The sequence below is a fragment of the Fusarium oxysporum genome, chromosome VII (genome assembly GCF_013085055.1).
Source record: "Fusarium oxysporum Fo47 chromosome VII, complete sequence".
NCBI lineage: Eukaryota > Fungi > Ascomycota > Sordariomycetes > Hypocreales > Nectriaceae > Fusarium > Fusarium oxysporum.
In genome coordinates this window covers 1955729-1976382 of record NC_072846.1, presented here as the reverse complement: position 1 = coordinate 1976382, position 20654 = coordinate 1955729, and the positions used below count along the sequence as shown (strand labels likewise).

The 20654-nt window shown below is 47.4% G+C and overlaps 3 protein-coding genes across 3 annotated transcripts; 2 read left to right on the top strand and 1 right to left on the bottom strand.

Annotated features, from left to right (window-relative positions):
* The first annotated feature begins 483 nt into the window (after positions 1–483).
* Positions 484–2787, top strand: FOBCDRAFT_227806 (uncharacterized protein). Its single transcript, XM_054705762.2, has one exon. It carries the CDS (start codon positions 536–538, stop codon positions 2510–2512), a length of 1977 nt encoding a protein of 658 aa, XP_054561737.1. The 5' UTR covers positions 484–535; the 3' UTR covers positions 2513–2787.
* A 1970-nt stretch (positions 2788–4757) lies between these two features.
* On the bottom strand, positions 4758–7438 carry FOBCDRAFT_295975 (frequency clock protein; the record flags this gene model as incomplete). Its single annotated transcript, XM_059611876.1, has 9 exons — positions 4758–4830; positions 4870–5415; positions 5473–5655; positions 5692–5723; positions 5763–5898; positions 5938–5990; positions 6030–6059; positions 6093–7141; positions 7273–7438. 9 exons carry the CDS (start codon positions 7436–7438, stop codon positions 4758–4760), a joined length of 2268 nt encoding a protein of 755 aa, XP_059467558.1.
* An 8365-nt stretch (positions 7439–15803) lies between these two features.
* FOBCDRAFT_295972 (uncharacterized protein) lies at positions 15804–16638 on the top strand (the record flags this gene model as incomplete). The annotated part of the gene is made up of 2 exons (XM_054705759.2): positions 15804–15966; positions 16073–16638. 2 exons carry the CDS (start codon positions 15804–15806, stop codon positions 16636–16638), a joined length of 729 nt encoding a protein of 242 aa, XP_054561734.2.
* Positions 16639–20654: the final 4016 nt, after the last annotated feature.

Here is a 20654-nt window from a genome sequence, read left to right as displayed (position 1 = left end):
CTCTACGAGTATTGGACTGTTTTCGTTTTGGGCCCAAAGTCTGCCCCTAATAATACGTCCTTCTGTTCTCTCAAGTTTCTTACGCGACCTAAGCGTGAATAAAGGCTTGAATGGAGGCGCGTGGCTTCACTAGCGTTATTCGGCGAGTCTAGACTTAGAGGACCCCTGGCTCTTCCCCCTGTGTTGTCAGACACTATTGATTTTCAACTCTCAGCTGAAAGCCAATGCTAGCCTGATACGGAAATGATTAGCACTACCTCAGATGCCCACCAATTATGGAACACTATTTTAGTAATCGCCTGTTAAGTGGCATTAAGATATCCATTTACACCGAGGGAAATACCAGCTTGTATAAGGATATCGCGCGAAGATATTACTGCAACTAAGCGGCGAAGTAGCGGAAAGGACGGAATTATAGTCTGCAGGGCAGGTTGAGCCAAGAGGATATTTCCCTCGTTCACTTTCTCCCTGTTTCCAGTTCGTAAACTCGGTTCAGTTAAGCATAAGCCTTAGCCTTCCAAGCCTCTCCCGCAAGATGATCGAATCAACTTCATCGTTCATCAAATCGTCGATACCCTTGTACCATAATGCGGCCAAGTCAATTATCTTCAAATGCGCCGAGTTGCTTATGGGTATTTTTATCTTCAAGCTCTTCTCCTTAATTGCTGCCCGATCAAATCAATTCACATCATACCTTATGTTCACTGAAGATTACATTCAACGAACTCTCTACATTACATCTCGAGGTTTATCGCGTGCAGGATTGGTCGTACTTGCCTTTAGTCTTCTCAACATCGTCTTGGGACTTTATGGTACACTCCTCTGGGCGCTGGATTCCCCGGGTTATATCTTCCGAGCATCGAATGTGACAATCGCCGATTACCAGCACCAGCGAAACGAGAATCCTAGCTATATTGTCCAGCTCTCTCTCGACTCGGGCCAACTGCAAGATGTGGAAAAGAAGATTCCACAAATTATTGGCGCTGACCTGTTCGTCCCAGGCCTCAACTACACACTCACTGGCCGAGTGACCAATAACGACCTGCCAGAGGTCGTGGCGCCTGCAAGAGAGAGAGGGGTTGGTGCGCGCATCTGGCTTGATAGTGATGGCTTGTCTGTGTCTCCAGATACTGGCTCCATGGTACCTCCTAACTCCGCCCTTGACGGCAAAACTTTCGAGCCTTGCTGGCTCTTTGATAACGGATCTGCCGCCTGGAATTGCACATTCAATAATGTCTTCTCCACCAGCCTCATCGCAACTGCAGCCGGTAAACCCGAGATCCACTGGAATAATGCAACGGATACAGTTTTAGACTCGAGATACATGTTGCCCAACAGAGAGGATAACATCTGGTTCTCTCTGGGTGGAGGTGGTGGCTCAGCTCTCATGAACCAAGTCTTTACCATTACCAAAGAGAAGAGACGCCATACTTTCAGCCAGTCTACTTTCAAAGCCACCATGTTGACAACTGTCGGGACACCTTTTGCCAGGGAAGAAGTTACTGATCTTGTTCAACGAACTTGGAGTGCCAATGAGACTGAAAGAAAGAATACGCTTGCCGGTCGGATTGTGGACAGTATGATGAATGCACAGGGCCGAAAGGTAAGCTATCAATTCGGCGCCAATACAGCCGACAATGGCAATAAGTCTGCATTGCAAAGTAACTGGGGATTTTATACTGCGGAGTCTAATGGGACGACTATGTACTCTCTCATCAGTATCACCACCACGAATATCACCCTCATCAGGTCCGAGACCCTTTCTGACGCACCAAAGCCTTTTGAGAAATGTGAGAGATCGAACTTCCAGAATGAGGCTTTTGGTGGAAGGGTCACTCGCACTGATTGTGCTGGATCCAGACCTGCCAGGGGCAAACCTGGATTCTTTGGTCAAGTTGACACAGCAGCTGTCATGGTTGCTTACGGCCTTGGCAATGGACGGTCCAATATCAGTGCGCAGTCGCTTAACAACGATGTTTTGACCTGGATTAGGAATAATTCCGAGACTCTCGAATCTCTTCTCGTCGCAAGAGCATATACTGTCAGCATCGATCCGTCTCTTGTGCAGATCACCGTTGACAGGCTTACGGTGGCTATGTCTCACCTCCAAGTTGTTCTGAGCTGTCTGGCCCTATTACTCGCCATCGTTCTCTGGCTGGGCCTCATAATCTTTGCAGATGCGCACTGGGCCAGCTCTCTCATGGCAAACTTGATCAACACAACATCAGAGCCAAGGAAGACCAAGCCTGGATATATTCTACGCACGCCTGATGTAGCACTACAGTCTGGAGGCCAGAAGAAGAAATTTCTGGCAGTGGATGGCAAGATGGTCACTTTATACAATCCGACTTCCATTCCAATGCAGCAACCTACGGCGAGTCCAGCACCATACATGGGGGACGCTAAGAACTACATGGAGGCGGGGGCTTGTCCAGCGGGTTACGATGGGCCAATTGCTGCAAGAGAGGGTTTGCTGTCAGGCCATAAACAGAGCTATGCAAATCCACGATAGGTTTTGGGGGGTTATGGTTATCGGATATCCAGCATGAAAGAAAGAAATTTGCATTCTTCGTTTGAAAGCAAGTTATACAGCATTCCTCGTTTTTCCAATTCACCTTTGCTATTCTCTGTACTATGACGATGTGTTCAGTATACGCTTCGAAAGCCTTGGCAGGTTTGGGGCGAGATAAAACTCTTATAACAATGGGAGGTATATGCCCCATGGTTGTTCGCGTCCCAGGCTAGGTGAAGACATTTCAAATTTGCAGCGTCGGAAATACCATAGACATCATGAAAAAGGTGACTAGACATGGGCGTAGGGAGCTGACCAAAACTACTTTCCATACACTATACCCAGTCTCAAGGTCATTTAGATATTATAAAAACTCTTTTTATCTTCATTCCTGCTCTCGTTATGGCGTTATCGCTCGTATTAGTTGTGAATGTCGTCGTCGCTTCATCAGCCCATAGCCAATCAGAATTTCGTGGTTAAAACTAGTCCTTCCACGAGCTAGCGCACTGCATACCCGCGCTAAGTCTGTTTAGTCAAGTAATCTCCAAATCTGTAACTTTAGGGGGTTTACGGATGTATTTGTGTAAGTACTTTGTTTGTTTTGTTTTATCCCTGCCAGTCCTAAACTTCTCATCTATTCTATACGTCCAAATAGCACCTGTTTAGCCTTCGAGTATGGATGAGTCACTTGGTTCTGAGCTTGGACGTAAGAGGCGCGGACGACCACGCCAATACGCTACTCCTCAGGATAAAACGAATGCGAACGTCGAACAACGGCGAGCAAAGCGGCAGAAAGCAACTTCTGACAAAAGGGCTGAGCATCATGCTCACTTCTATAACGCGGGTACTCTATCCTTAACCCCTGTTTCACTTCAAGTCGATGGTAGAGCCTCGGTCCAACGGTCTGATCATCGACTTGAGAGTGCTGCTATGCTATCAGAGATTGACGTTACGCTCCGGAACTTGATGGTCCAGATTTCTCGCATCTCCTTCCTCCGCCTACCTCTCCCCTAGAGCCATGTTTGCCAGGAGGGTCCCCTTTGGGGAGTAATAAAGTGCCAGGAGTACTATTACTAGTTTCAGGATATTCGGAAGGTAATATAGAAAACCTAGCTCTAATGGCTGCGGTCCACACTATGGAAACCTCATCACCCGTTGATGCAGACCATGAATATCGAGTGAAACATCTTAGACGTCAGCTGGTACAGCAGTTAGTTAAGTTTCAAGGATGTGTTGAACAGGTGCTGGGGCCTCACGTGCAAGCAGGGATACTTTAAGATTACAGCCGAAATGGTAAAACCTCTAAGGGGTAGATTTCAACAGAACACAACATATATACACCAATTCACATCAATGAACCGAATACACGTAATGTCTAATAATATATTCTTTTTCTTCTCATCGGTGCGGTAGATGCCAACTGTGGTCGTTTCAATGCAGCGCCTACACATAGGCCTACTGCCATTACACTACACTGGTGTTGCATAATTCTTGATAGAACCAATAACCAAGTTGAGGGAGGTCTTACTCGCGTCTTCTTCTTTCGGCAGGATTCGCAAGCCGCGCGAGTTCCTGCTCGGGGGAACGTCGGAGGGCACCCTCCGCTTTTGATGTCAGTCTTCGTTTCCTGTTGGTGTTTTTCTTGCAGATGGACGAATCATGTGCTGCAGAAGGATTAAATCATCCGACCTATGCATAGCTTTTACGTCATATAAATCTCATAGACCAGCCTATGCCTCTTTAATGAGAAAACACACTCGCATCAACTGAGGATCGCTCAATTCAAATGAGATCACCGCTAGCCATGTTCCAAGTGCCTCGTATTCTTTAATACGGCAACGTTGTATGTGTTTCACAATTTCATCCAAGTTCACCGTCGGCAGCTGGGTTTGGCGATGCCCAGAATGAATGACAAGATTACCTCTGCGTCTACCGTACCCGTTGGTTGTATGTGAGGCCGGAACCCCAGACAGAAAGGTCAACCGTAGCCGGGAATAGCATGACCCCACCCATTATTACCGCAGAGACATGAATTTTTTACTATGCCCTCATTGGCATCACATTCATATCGAAGATAAAAGCAGTGACTAGAATAGTAGACACATAGGGTATTAATAAATCCTGAGGGTAAATTTGTCCTCGGAGTATTTATTCTGCAATTGTCTTTGTGAAAAGATTATGAGTCTTTCAGGCACTGTCCTGGTAAAATCTTCACCGAAGTTTCTCGACTAATACAGTACATGTTCTAGTCCCGAGACAATCCGTCCGGAACTTCACCAGCATCAATGCCGCTGCTAACATCGACACCATTAGCGTAACTGTTAGAATAATTTAGGCTCGTCCGTCGGTTCACATACTCTTCTGACGACCGGGTATTATCTACATCTATAGACAGGTCGTCATCGCCAGACGTGGAATTATCAGTGCTAAACGGCGGAAAGAAAATAGCAGGTGCTGGCAGTGGGACTTGTGTCAATCTCTTGATACGCCATGACAAATACTTAATCCCGATAGACGGTGATTCTTCGGTTTTTTTTGTTTCCGAACCGCCAGGGACAGGGCAAAAGGTTAACGTCGCCGCCCGTCGATGAATGATCCCCTCTATGCTTTCGTTCGACCTCCTAGTGTGAGACTCGGAAGCCCGTGGGAGGATATATTGCTTGGGCCGCTTTGTATCGACAACTACGATAAAGTGATCATCGGGGAGAACACCGCCGAGTCCGCAGGGTTCCAGGGGCTGCTGCGACATGTGCTGCTGATCGTCGTTCCAAATTAAATTCAGCTCGATATCGCTGCTTTGTTCACTCCCATCGTTTGTCAAACCCTGTACTTCATTATTATCCTCGCCCATGACTGAGGTCAGCTGAAACATGTCTTTACATCGATCCGTCAACGGTCGGTAGCTGATGAAGGACCCAGATGTTGTTCGTCGAGCAGACCGAGCGAAGTCTGATGGTTACTGAGCATCCTTTCGGTTTTGGGCGCTCGAGGGCGTGCGAGTGGTTGGTGATAAATCAACTGGATCACTCGATAAATCAGTGCAGAAAGGTGCACCGCTATAGTATGTGATAGTACCTTCGTGACGTTGCCATTTGCCAGCCGACCCTCCGGAGTAATTCAAGCCCAAGCCTGACACGCCAGGACTATCATTGTCCATGGCTATAGCAGAGCAAACCGACCCACCCTGGGAAGTATGCCAACCTGACGAATCCTACTGAGCAAACAGTGGCTTGTAGCGGAAACTGTCAACTCGAGCGCAAAGCTGTGGGTCAAATGCAGGCACATTCTTACTTGAGCCGCTGGACTGGGATTCACTGCTAATAAATGGGCCAGTCTTCTGATGCTTACGTTTCTTTTCTGAACCATCGATATCGTCGACAGAAGGACTTTCTTGCAAGTCGTAGCCAGAGCTGTGGCTATTGAACTTGGTACCTTTGGATCCACCTCGCCATCGAATTTTATTCCCGTCAGTGGATAGCTGAAATTTGTTGCTGATTTCTAACACGGCGGAGCGAACGAAGCCAGGAGTTACGTTGATCAAGTGGAGCTGGGCCAAGTTGTACAGCAGGTTCAAGGACACCCAGCCTTCAGCGTCTAGGTGGACATCCTGAATACTCTGCTGTCCAGGCAATATGTCGGGCGACAGTAGGTCCAAATGTCGGATATAGTTCATATTCTCAGACGGAATCTGAGCACGATCAGGGTCCAAATCACAAAGTCGCGTTGGTCGCTGTTTTGGCAGAAGCGGGAGTGGGGGAAACGGCTTGGTACCCGAGACCAAGCCTTTGTCATTGCCTCCTGTCTCCATATTGTCCATATCGGGATCAGAAGTCGACCCATGGTCACTTGAATGGCACTGATTTTCCCAAGCGCGAGATTGTTGTTTTAGAGAGAGGATTCTGGCTTCTCGGATAGACTCAGTTTCAATAATTTGTGGTTCGTGGGTGGATGATGAGTCCGCCACCTGTGCATCCGCTACAACGCGCGCCACAATGAAGTTACCACCCGGCCGCATAGGCGGCATCTTCGAGATATCGGAACTGTTACTTCTGCCTGTAAAGAGCTGTTCGAGACGACGAACAACGGGATTCTTCCGCTCCTTGTCTGTCATGATTACGTGTTGTGGGTACAGGCCGTCGGGAACATCTCGTAGATAATCCTCTACCTTGTCCTTTGATGATTTGATTGAAGGCAAGATGGGGAGGTTAAATGGCGTTCTTGAAGACTCGCCACCGGCCGACATAGAGGCGTAGGCGGAGTCAGCCGGCCGGAGGCTGGAACATGGAGAGGAGGGAGCATGACTGCCCTGGATCCCAGGTTTGGAGTATATGTGATCGCGATTATTGGGGGATATCCTTTTCCTTTTTTGAGATGATGACGCCTCTGGATATTTATCGAGATCCGCGGCAAGGTCTCTCAGTATGGTTTCGAGCTCTCTCTTTTTCTTTTGGGGCAGCCCATAGACTTTGATCTCAAATAGCTTGTCTTGATGGAGCAAGGCCGGACCCGGTTGCTTATGGCGCTTGAGTTCCTTCCTTAGCTGTTGAATCTCTAGCGTTAGGTCGTCGATGACGCTGCGGTAGTCATCAACGCTGCTGCTGTCCGCCGTGATGGGTACAGGAGGGCGACCTGGTATCGAGTATGCAATAGCTTCTCCGTATCCCATAAATCAGATTCTTCTCGGAAGAGGGAGACATTAACTATAGCTTTGCATCAGTCTTTTTCTAAACTACTACAAGTCCGCTATAGGTGGTGCATACCATCTACAGCATTGTTGTTGGCGGTCACGTTATAACTTGAGTCGTTATGCCACTCTAGTGGATCGCTTGGCACCGTCTCATCACTGCCGCTAAAGGAATTGAGATGGAGAGAATGATCGGTTGGTGGTGGCGGGGTTTTATGTGAACTGCTCTGCTTTAAAGGCATCTTAGCCCCCGTAAGCATATGGGACGTGGAGCGAGACCCTAATAGGACTGCTTAATTGTCGATAACGCAAGAATTCCGAGTATGCCCATCGTCAGGCTACATTATAGTAAGATTTCCACGGTTCGACGACCATGTAAGACGGTCGGGAGACGTCTAGCAACGGTCGAGTGTCTTGTAGTGGGGTTACAGGGTGAATCTGCTGTTCTCGATAGAGGCGTGGTTGCTGAAAAAGTGATGCACTTTTGGCGTAGTCGCCGCGACGTGATCCAGGAAGAGATGTGTTAACTGCGATGCGTTCTTAAGGAGTTGGCTAGTTTAGCAGCCGATGAATTCAAACAGAGATAGGAAGATAGCGTCTCGTGGAATGTTTTCCTGCAATTTGCCAAGTCAATAGTCCGGCCCAGAGGTCGCGGAGGCTGCTGCGGTAGACAGTAGAAGGGTTCATATACCTGGGGTCGAATACTGATAGTCGTATGGCGGCGATTAATCACAAAAGTGCTTGTGACGGTTAGTCGGTATATCGTGGGCGGTGCTTTAAGGAACGTACGAGTACGGAAAGGATGCGAGGTTGAGGGAACAGGCCGAAGGTCACCGACAGAGACGGGGCACTCGTCAGCGGAGACGTAGTAGTGGGGTAGAAGTAGAGGACCCTGGGGACTCAAGAGCCCAAGTCCCCGATGTGCCGCGGACCTATCGCAGCGTTGAAGATACTATTGAAGTATAAGCCTCAACAGTCTTCTGGGGGTAACCCTTTTTTGTTTCATCAGATACGTTCTGTACCTATCAAGTGCCTCGGAGCTCAACTCTGTCATCTTGAAGACTCTTCGCACAAAACAGAGGGGCAGCTTATCTAACAAGACGCAAAATGTCGCTTGTCATGTTGATATTTCCGGAGTACAAGCCTTTATCTTAGTGAGTGGCTTTGACATAATTTTGGGTTGAGGCTTTTCAAGGGCATTTTCTCGCTTTTCTTCGACTCAATCAACGTTTTGGGCTCCTGAGATATGTTGGGGACATATTGTTGTCCGACATTACGTGTATTCGGTCCATTGATCCAGATTCGTATATTTTTTGTTATATTCTGTTGAAATCTGCCCCTTAGTGGGTTTACCATTTCGGTTGTAATCTTAAAGTATCCCTGCTTGCACGTGACATCAGGTGCCTGTTCAACAGGTAATCTCTTTGAGTGGCACAAGACTACAGCAGGTCACTCGCCCCACTTAGCTGACTAACCACGCTAGTACCTACGGGGTACATGAAGTTCTCGTCAGACAGCTGCTTGATTTTTCACCACCAAATTCATCAAAATCCTCACACAAATGATCCCTAGCCTGTCGTAATTGAAACGATGAGCTCTTCAAAGATACAAGATAGCTTAGATGATCACAGTTTTGATACCCCTCCTTTAAGTGGCCCCACCAGTGTGCCTAATTTTCCGCCCGATGATGGCCACGGTGATGATTTTCAACTTTTCAACCTAGAATATCGTGATTTTAAGATCAACCCTCTGCCCAAGGAACCACTTGAATTATTCCAGCTTTTTATACCTATTTCCCTTGTACAGTCATGGATTGAATACACCAATAGCTGGGTCGATTACCTGCTTGAAAATGCCGTTATTGGCAACTAGAATACCCCCCCTTTCCGAACACTTTCAAATGGGAAGGCATCTCTACTTTAACGGCTTATGTATGGCTTGGGGTCCTTATTTACCTAGGTATTTATAGAGAAATAACGATAAAGGACCATTGGAAGGCACCTAGCCTAGGAGATCAGCGCCCTCTTTACTCGATCATTAAGTTCATGCCGTTACGGAGGTTTTAGCTGATTGGCCGGTATTTTCGCTCTTTTAACTACACAAAAGTCGATGTAAGGGATGAGGGTGATCTTCCAAAGACCTTCCAAGCGGCTGAAGAGTGGTCTAATCACATACAGAAGGTATCAACCGAGCTCTCTCTTCCAGGGACTAATCTGACTGTAGATGAGTGCATGATCCCGTTTACAGGCAGATCGAAAGAGACAACGCTTGTCAAGAATAAGCCAACGCCAGTAGGCTTCAAAGTCTGGGTTGTTGCGCAACAGGGCTTCTTTCTACAGTGGCTTTGGCACGTGAAGTCATCACCATACACCGCTGTTATCGTCAACCTACCTACGCCGAAACCGCTTGGCAAGAGGGGAAAGCTACAGAATGAGATCCCTCTCAGCAATACACAGAGCGTCGTGGTTCACCTAGTGTAAAGGCTGCTTCCTCAGACATATCACGTCTTCACAGATAACCTCTTCTCGTCACCGCAGCTCTTCCGCCTTCTTCGGCAGCTTGGCTTTGGTGCTACAGGCACAGCACGCCCTAACTGCGGCATCACGGCCGAGATGAAGCGGATAAAATAGACCGGCAAAGCTCCTAACGGCATGACTTTGAAGTATAATGAGTTCATGCTGATCCCGACGCCGGATAAACAGGTATAGACAACTTTTAGCTGTATTCACCTTACTAATTTGTCTCTTTTCATTCCCCCTAGGTCATCCAAATCGCTTGGAAGGATAGCAGCGTGATGCTCTTCATTTCAACTGTGCACAGCGGCGCCTCTCACGACCGCACACTAAAAAAGAGGAAGCTGCCGGCTAAGAGAGGCACGAAGGCAGAGGCACAACAACTGCAGCGGATTTTCAACGGTGATAGCTTCAAGATAGTCCCTATTCCCTCTGTGGCCGCTCAGTATAATGATGAAATGAATCACGTTGATCGCGGTGATCAGATCAGGTCCTATACAACGTATGAGCATCGATTCCGCCGCGGTCCTTGGCAAGCGTTGCATTGGAATTTCCTCCTCGAAGTCGCACTTGCGAATAGCTTCATTTTACAGAAGAAGACCCGGCATCCTCATTGGAAGCCCTACAGCACGCTATAAGCTTGGAAGGAGTGTATTTGCAATGCCCTTTTTAACATATATGCTGCTGGAGGCGGCACAAGGAAGAGAAGCCGGTCAGGGAAGGAAGAAGACATCGAGGATATAGAAGCACGGCAAAATCACATACAAAGAGATATCAATCATGTCTATAGAGGTAGAAAAAGCTCTTCCCCTTGCCTAGCTTGCAAAGGTCTCCGACAAGGGCAGCTTCGACCTTTCCAAAAAAGGAAGGAAAAAGAAAGGGTATTTGCAGCCAATATCAGGAAATGCGTGAGTTGCAAAGTATGTAATATAGCAATGCCGACTGTTGGTACTTCTATCACACGCCAATTTAGATGTGGATGAAAGTACCGATCGTCATGGTCATTTTGATTGGCTCCCGACCCCTGTCGTAACCCTGGTGGCAGTCTTGTGCCGTCGAAAGAGATAGCTTACCTCCGTAAATTAACGGAAGTAGGGCTAACTTTGTAGGTTCGGCGGGTTGACAAAGTTTAAATGCTATTCGCCTAGCGATTCTGATAGGGCACAGCTACCAGATCTGCCCGCATGTGATCGTGAGGGGTATTACGCTCAGACCAGTACATACTAGAGTTCCTCAGGTTGCTGTGCAGTCGGGGCAGAGGCAGTGCCGCGTTCAAACCCTAACCAACGTGCACGGATAAAAAGGATGTAATTTTGTGAAGATAATCGAGACAAGGGGTCAGCGCACGGACGAAAAGCGTAATTTGCTAAATTACAAGTAGACCTTAGTACAGGAGTAGGAGGGAGTCTGTTCCTTAATATTGTACTGGGGTAGCCGCACATGATGAGGTTTAGACACTTTGTGGCGCATGTCTGATCACCGTTCCGTCTCCTATGATCCTCCCATACTTGATTTGGTGGCGTCGAATAGCGGACGCAGCTGGAAGTTCGTTTGATAGCCACAATGCCCAAGTTCACGCCAGACTGCTGCGGCTGAAATCTGCCTTGCTTTTTTCACGAGGTCCAAAATTCAGGCTGGCAGCAACAGGTGCGATGCGGTTCTCCCCCTCGAGGTCTAGATCACCGGTACTGTAAATTAGCCGAGGCGCTTACCAGCCACAAGTCGTCAACCTTGACAGAGTGCCATGTGGGAGGCTTCAGCGAGCGCACCTGGCAATGCCGTGCTTGCCCGGGTGCTCCGATGCACGTTTGGGACTTAAAGCAAAACCACACTTGGTACATATCATGGCTGCTTCCGGAAGGTTGTGATAAAAGTCCGGGCCTCTCGATCTTCTGCAGCTTTGCTGGGGGTAGAGTGAGTTGGCTATGTTGCTCTTGTGGGTCATTCCCGCTCTCGTAGGTAGAGAAGCGAGTCATCATGACTAGATCTGTGTGATAAATAGAATAATAAATAGGCGGAAGTTAAGCAGATATTCTATATAGAGATGATAAACATATGACTCTAGTAGATGACGATGATTATTGTTGTTCCGTTCTGGAGTAACTAAGTGTTGCAGGTTAGGCATGATCTTTACGGTCTCAGGAACTAACTGTATTAGTAATCTAGCTATATGCTTTAAGTAACTCTGCGGGATGGAATATCCCGCACAAGAAACAACCAAGAACAATAATCAATCAACATATTTGCTGCTGCTCATCACATTCACTTTAACCCTTTAAGCACGCTCAGTGCGTCACTAAGTCATTGAACTTAGCAGGAGTCAGAAGACGGAAACGCGTCTCGTTTCGCGTTTCAGGTTTTCCGATTTCATGAGCGCTGTACGAGAAACGTAGTGCGTTTCCATAGGGGGAAACATGGAGCGAAGATGCTAGACGGTGATTGGTCAGAACCAGGAACCGCAGTGCGTTTCTGATGGTAATTTCAGTCACAAAGTGACTGGACTGCCCTCCAAATCAGTATATAAGGAGCCTAGGCTGCCTCCAGCAGCTACAGTAGGTCTTCCGGGCTCGCAAGCCACTATATCATTATAAAAGCGCAAGAAGCGTCCTAGCCTTAGTATCTATATTTAATAGTATGAGTAATCAAGGAATCAATTAATTAGATAAAAAATTTAAATCTAAGAAGGAAAAGTGCGTCACATACTTGGATGCGTCGCATGTTTATTATATATAACGTAGTTGATAAGCGATCCGACCGGACAAGTGATCCGACCAACTTAACCTACACCTTAAAAGCTGAATTTTAAAAGGTCATAAAAGCTTTAAATTTAGCTTAAAATGACTATAATCTTAATAGCCTATATATAAGTCCTAAATTAAGCTATATTAATTCTTCTAGATTTTTAAAAAATTCTATATAGCTGTAAACTTTAAAGTCTATTTACACTGTAAAATACACTGTATTTTAAAGTTTTTTATATTAAATAAAATAGCTAAAAGTCTTAAAAAATTACTTTTTAATAAAGCTAACTGTACTATTATATAAGCTATTTTTACTAGATTTTTAGCTATTTTATTTAAGGTTGAAATTACTATAGGGTAAGCTATTTTTAGCTGTACAGTGTTTTGGTCGGATCACTTGTCTGGTCGGATCGCTTATCAACTACGTTATTAATAATATAGTTAATATAAATGATAAGCGAGCAGCATAGACAAGCAAGTGGCACCCTCTACTTTTTACCTTAAAAGCAGTTGCTTAAATAATTCTTAAAAATTCAAAAGTCTGAAAACCAGACATAACCTAATTTATTTAACTATAATAAGTTATATTTTCAATATATTTTTCTAGAATTTCTTCGCATAGTATTTTCTATAGTTTAGTAAGAAAGTAAGGTAATATTGTGATATGTACTGTATAATAAGGTTTTACTAAGAAAATAAAATATTTAAAAATTTATAAAAATTCAGCTTAGTATAAGTTAGTAAACCAAGCCTAAGAATTTATTTATTCATTTATTTTAAATTTTAACTTTTTTACCTATCTTATTTAAGTTTTAAAGTACTATAGGGTAGGATATTTTCCACTACATAGTATACTGTACCGCCCGCTTGTCCGTTATGTAAGATTTAAGAAATTAAATATTATGTGCCCCGCCTGTATCGCCTTGCCGACAAGGGTCATGTGGGGCGAGGTACAGGCTGGAAACTTATGATAACTTAAGGAGATAGTTGTATTGATACTCTTAAACGCACTAGGCTCTCTAAGACTTAATTTTGCAATTTGGAGTTTGACACCGAGGGTCAATACGCTGACGAGGCTCTATAAGCGGTCGACCGGTGTCACGCTTTAAATATCAATGCGGGTGAAAGTGTTTGAGCCAAAGGACTCTGTTTTGCTTGTGTGGAGGCTTCAGAGCGTTCAGTGTTCAGACAAGGCAACCGGTGTGATAAAGAACAACACCTAGTACATGTTGTAGGAGGGGGGTCTCTGGTCAACAACTTCCGCTACTATTTATCTTTTCTCATGGCTTTATGTGGTACCTAGCCGCGTACTGCGATATAAAACTACCTCGAAAGTTCAATTAGAACCTGAATTTGCTGTAGCCCTTGATTAGATCTCTAGTCTGAAAGCTGGTTAAGCAATGCGTTCCTTAAACGCTCCCTCGTTCATTGAGCCCATGATGGGGTGCCAACACTAGTAGAAGTCAGCCCGACCGGTGTTGTCTGTAGTACTGCTTGTTGCTTGGCCGTTGATAGCTGGTAGTGGCTTACGAGAGAAGACGGCGTGGCATTAACCGAGCACTACTTTGTTCGCATACTATGGACGAAGCATTAAGGAGGGGGAAGGGGCAGCATTCACACCAGTATTCATACAGGCGACACAACAATTCGCCGCGCTATTTTGTCCGTATAAGAACTTCAGCGGATCTATTGCCTAGATATATCATCCTCCGTCTCGCCACGGAAGAATGCAAGGGCTGTGCGAAAAGGTCGTTAGCAAACATCGATTCTAATCGTACCGAGGATCGGCATCCCATGCTGATTCGTCTTGTACGTGCGGTCTAGTAATAGTATGTCGGGGTAAGCCTGAAGGGATGCTAAGAAACCGGGCGAGCTAACGGAATAGCGTGATCCGGCTATGTGGGCCGAACTGTACTCGGCTTAAAAGCGTTCCTTGTCTAGCTGATTAGCGAGCGCATGCATGGAGCTTTGTCTTCCAGACTTTTCGTCGCGTAGCCGCGATATAATGGTAGGATGAAGAGTAGATCTATGGATACACGTAAACCTAATGGCTTCTGCCTCCTCTTAGCACTGCGTGCGTGTCGAGACCTCATGAGGTCGCAACTGGTCCTGGAATATAACAAGCAAGGTCTATGAGGCGCCGAGTATTAACCCACCCGACTCTGCGTTCTATTAGAGCACATAATGGTGTCTGGTACCGATGAACTAGCTCACCCACCCTCTCCATCGCCCCCTCTTTACTTTTGTGCCACGGCTCGCCCGCTGCCTAGCGCCTATTGCTGAGCACGCAGGAGATCACCACTTGGCAATCTTTTACCTTGGCTGCGTTCGCCTTATCACCGCCAGCCTCACATCCTTTCAGTGCAGCATGCTACGGTTCCAAGCACATGCTTCGCCTATGTGATACTGACTCACGTCACACGACGCGCCAAACGTTACACTGCGCGGTAGTTTAGGTGTGTAGTTGTCAGCTTGACTGGGCGCTAGCAATAGTGGTGCTACGAGCTAGCGCCTTCGAAGAACATTCCAAGCACAAGCTTTGCCTATGTGATACTGACTCGCGCCACACGGTGCGCTAAAATTTAAGCTGCGCGGTAGTTAAGGTGTGTAGTGATCAGGTTGAGGAGGGGTTCGGGGAATTTACCCGTTGCAGGCTGTTGAAACCGTATGTTTAAGATGGTCCGACCTGCTGGTGGCTGCGATATGGATACTATGTAAGGAACTGTGCTACTCTCAGACACATGACTTAAGCCCTTTAATAACACCTTCGACTCCCACAGTATTGATTTATTACAGGTCCAGTTAACCGATGAAAAGAACTTTATCCCCACTTCTGCATATCACACGCCCCTCCAATATACCCCAGGCACATGCCGTCCGATGTTGAGCCGCACTGGGCGGTACTTCTGCCATCTGAGTCCGTTATGCCTCTTGTCTCTTTCTCTTGCTGGGTTGTTCAGTCTCTTGTCCTTCAGTTATGAGCATTCCCGGAGATCGAGCGCCTCTTCGTGACTCGTACCGCCCGCAATGAAACGACAGACAGCTTTGGGGAGAGCCCCGACCGTGTCTACAGATTGGAGCTTCGATCCCATCTTTGTCACCTCCATCTCCTCCGTCTCTTACCGTGGCCCTAATACCCAGCATATAAGCAAACTATTGGCAGTCGTAACGACATCACGCTGTATTAAAGGTGCGCTTTGGCTGGTGCTGTTTGTTACTCGTTCACCCATGCCGTCCCCCTGTCCGTCGGCATATAAGCCCGTGTATTCTCGCCCATCTCGTCCGCTCATTGCTAGGTCATGACGACACACCGACTCAAACTCTCTACTCAACCAGCTACAACCACTACCACAATGTCCATGTTCATGTCACTACCCACCTACGCGGAAGCTCCTCCTCGCAGACGCTACTCGAGTACCAGTAGTGCATCTGCTGACCCTGACGAGGACTGGACCAAGATCTCTGACACTGCTGAGCGTCGACGGATACAGAACCGCATTGCTCAGCGCAACTACCGTACGTTCTCTTCGCTAACTCCGAGAGGCTGACTTCCCCCGGAATTGCCTCCCGAGGATTCCAAAGCTGATTCCCAACCATAGCTGACATAAATGCCCGCTTATAGGCAAGAAGCTCAAGCGACGCCTCGAGGACCTCGAGAGCCGTGCTAACTCTTCTGAACCTGCCGGGTCCGGTAAGCAGGCCCAGGAGACCACCAAGTCGAAGCGATCCTTCAAGTCCCAAAAGCCGCAGCCCGCTACCTCCGCCAATCCAGTCGTCTCCCAGAGTCAGTTTATTCCTCTCAGGGAGCCGACTGATGATCTCTTCTTCCCTGGCACCCACGACGACCGGGCTCGCTCCAACAGCCTTTCCCAGTTCACATACTGGACTTATCCGACTCTTGATGCGATGTTCGTCGCTCCCTACGATTCTCCTGAGACATCCTTGGCCATGGCTACTACTAACGCCCACCCCAGCTACCTGAATACTTCCGCCGCGCCCATGATGCTTTCCCCAATGACGCATTTTAGCGATACCACCAAGCGGGAGTCATGCCCTAGAGACGACGAGCTGATCCCTTATACGACTTATGGCTACATGCGGCCCATGGACTTGAACGCTCCAAGCCCCTATGACCAGTCTAACCCTCATGTGAGTTGTGCCAGCCAAACACCCCGCAGGGTAACTTAAGATCCATGTTGCTGATAGGGTTCGTAGACTCCTCCGCTCTCGCGATTTTGGGACAACTCAGCCAACTACTCAGAGGTCGAATAGGAATATCCCATCGTGCGTCGGTCAATGCCCGATTCGCTCAGGCTGATTCAGCTTTAATAGAGTGGAGGAAAGACTACGTCCACGTTCTCACCTGTCTGAGCCAAAATGACTAATAATCATCTTTTCTCTGGGTGCTGGGGACGGTCCAACACAGTATGTGAAAAGTAGCCACCGAGGCACAATTGGGCGACCATAAGCTACTATGCAGCTGCTTTAAGCCCTAGAATCAGCTCTAAGAGGCATGGCATGGCGGGGTTGATCTTTGGACTTTTTATTCTCCACTTCTTGGATACAATGGAAGTCTGAGGCATTATTTAGTTTTCTTCCGTCTGCTTTCGTTTTATCCACCAACCGGCCAAGCGTTCGGCTTGGTTAGGTGAACCTGTTCTCCTCGGAGTCGAGCGATGGGAATCTACCTTGCCAAGGATGGGGGTCGCCGAAGGCCCAAAATTGGAATAGATGGAAACCCAGGCGGACAAATATTTCTCTTGATCAGTATTGATATATGTCGCTGTAGCTATCTTGATCACTTTTCCGTCCCGAACCAGGGACCCACCCGAGATTGCCATCAATTCGTTCCATACCACCATAAGTAAGCAGTAGGTGCTTAACCGGGCCCGCACGAGCACTTCAGGACTTGGATAGCCGTTTGCGTACGATTAGATAACTATGCATTCTTTGTGACAAAGAATGGTTCGAGAAGGATGGCCTATTATCCAAAGCTTAGGTCGCCAGCAGCTCGTTATCTATCCAACGAGCGTGCTACATGACATGAAGGCGAGCATTATGTGTTTTCTCAGGGCTTCTACTAGTTCACATCCTCGTCCAGGCTGGCGATCAATTCAATTCCATCAATTTCGTCCTCGCGTGGCGTTGCGTTGACAGCTTACTCAGCATTTGGCCAGTGGAGTTGAACCACTGCACTCTAGATTGAATTGATGGCGTTGAATTGAAGATGTTGAACATCACACGCGCGTCGAGTCCCGCAATGCTCACTTCCCAGTGTCTAGGTCATCCTCCTCTGCCTCCCATATAACGCTATTTCCAACCTCTTCTGACACATCAATCAAGCTATCAGCCGCGTCGACTAGGCCATTCCGCACCCATGACCTCAGTGTCTGTGCCATTCCTATCGTGCTAGCTTCCAATCGAGTCCGCAGCGGTGGCACCATTTGCTCAGCAACACTAAACAAACGCTCGCACTCTGCCGACATAGACGGTATTGATACTAGGTCAAGGGCCATTCGCGACAGTCGAGGGTAGTCTCTCCGCCTCTTCCACCAATATTGGATGGGATCTGTCACAAGAGTGTCGTTCTTAGATTCGGCACTCGACAGCCAGTGATTATATTCGTCTTGGCCCCTACTCCATGGACTTTCCCAACACCTGCCTGCCAGAGACGAAGTCCTGTGAGCGAGCTCAGTGCCTTTCGAGTGCATTCATTGCCTTCAAACGCTTGAATGGGGGTTCTTCATCCGAATTCAAAAGAGTCGGTAGTGGTTTGTACTCTTCCTCCCACAATGTTTCTTGGGCGTGTCTTTTCCTGCTTTCCCTTCCAAAGAGCAGGTGGCTTCCTCCTCTCGGACTCGTCGACAAGTCTGTGCTCCCTGATCAGATGTTTCTCGACATTCTGTGTGCCAACCGCAGTGAAGTCTGTCACCGTGGACCTGACCCTCCGGAGACAATGCTTGCAAACCCATTTCCTCTTCGTGGGAGAGTCACGGGCATCAAAAATACGGGGCAAAAGTATTAGTAGGGGTCCTGTGGACGCGTCTCATGGGACTACACGGATTGGGCGCTACCCTGAACCACTGCCATTATCGCCAGTTTCAACCGATGGTCAACGTTGAAAGCATCCCGGTGGAATTGAATCAATCAATGCGAGCGTTAAATGGGATTGATTGAATTGATGCACGTGACTTCAACTTCCATGTGAAATTATTGTCGTCTTCGGTATCGATTGTATCGTAGTGATCTTTTGTTTCATTTATTTCTCGAAGAAGGCAGTCCAGAGTTGAAAACCAGTCGGTGAGGGATGTTTTTTCCCCTCAGAGAGCAAAGTTGTGGCGTAGAAGTCCTTCAGAGCAAGCTCAATCTTTTCAAGCTCGAACCAGTGCTGTCCATCGAGTTTGAAGTTCGCAATCCCATGAGAGCCTTTCCCAGGTACATGGCGAGCTGAAAAGATCTCCAAACGTTCACGAACATTCAACGCCCGCGTAATTGAATGAAACCACGAATTCCAGCGTGTCGAGTTGTTCTGGATAAGTTCGAGCCTATCGAATTCGGCGAGATCTCCGCCGACAATTATTGCAGTAAACTCCTCACGACGTTGCGGGGTAAGCCTAATGTATCGCACGAGGTTGTGAAGCCGACCCAAGCACCCAAATCGTTTCCAGAGCTCTTCCACCTTCACATAGTCTCCGCGTTGATAGTGTTTTTCGAGCTTTGCTAAAATACCTTTCGCAGTCCCGGCCCATAAGGAATGCCTGGCAGCAGAGATTAATAATATGGCCCAAGCAACGAAGCCGGCGATGGCGGCGTTGCTTGGGCGTCATTCATGGGCAGAGCTCCTTGAGTATGAACTCAACAGCGGTATCATTCGACGAGGCGTTATCCAGCATGAAGTATCCGATCTGATCTCCGCCAACATCATATTCTCTTAACAATTCAAGAATCACTGACCCAATATTCTCGCCAATGTGTTCGCCGTACACACGTCGTATACCCAAAACGGTAGTTTGTCGCTTGCCGGCAGTGTCGATCCACATGGCGATAACCCCAAGAACAGCGTAAGGGTTTGGCGAAGTCCAGAGATCAAAGGAAATGGAGATTCTACTCCTCGCCTGCCGGAGGTCCTCCCTGAGCCGTTGCTTTTTCGACCTAAAGGCATCCATAACCCAACTTCGGATAGTTTTCGTTGCTTTTGGGAGATGACTGAGAAGCGCCGGGTTTAAAAAGAATAATAGCTCGCGGAAATACTGGTTTTCAAATTGGAAGAAAGCGATGTGGCAATACACGATCCAACGAACCAGGAGTTCTTTGAACTTTTCAATTGAGTCTTTCCAGAAGAAGGTATTAGTCGCAGCCGCGCTCCTCTGCTGCTCCAGTACAGACTTCCGTGTCCGACTACGTTTCTTGATACCACTCTGAGGGTCGATCTGATGCTTCTGTTCAAGATGGTTTCTCACTCCAGACGTGCCATTGATAATAAATAGCTCTTGCTTGTGCTTTCCGGCTGCACACTCGTGGCAGTAATACATCTGTCTCGGATGTAGCAAGACCATACTTCCATACATGTGATGAGCCCAGACGGGCTGCTTTCTTTGTGGTCTTTTCGCGATTCAAGTATGTGATATTGACTTGTACAAATTCGTCTGGAGGCTCGGGATACTGAAGAGGAGCAGGTGATAGCGCCGAGACAGGTAGTGTGGGAGCACGCGACCGTGTAGGAGTCTTGAAGGATAATGGCGTTGAGCTCGTAGCCAGAGAGGACGGCGAGGTTGGAACTGGAGATTCCATATGTGATACCTCAATACCGTAAATGGGTTGTAGGATTGTAATTTTGAGCCGAGAAAATTCTTGACCTTGAGGCGCTAGCCAGTTTGGTCCATAACCCAGCCGCCTAGCGCCACCAACTCAGCCTATTTTTAGCCCATTTTAGCCTTACTGGTATGACTTGGTATACCGGTAATACCATGGTATTGAGATTTCTCCAAACCATACCAAGTCTTGGCGGTATTTACCATACCAATACCAACTCATACCAGACCATTCCGATCACTGCCGAGACGATGTGCTGCTTTGATCTACAGCCCTTTCGAGTAGTATTTAATAGGCTTAGAGATGACATCGCTCTGCGAATTCAACTGCCTGGCATGTGCTTCTATTATGCGCTAAGTTTTGCATGAAACATGGGGGCAAACAGATGACTC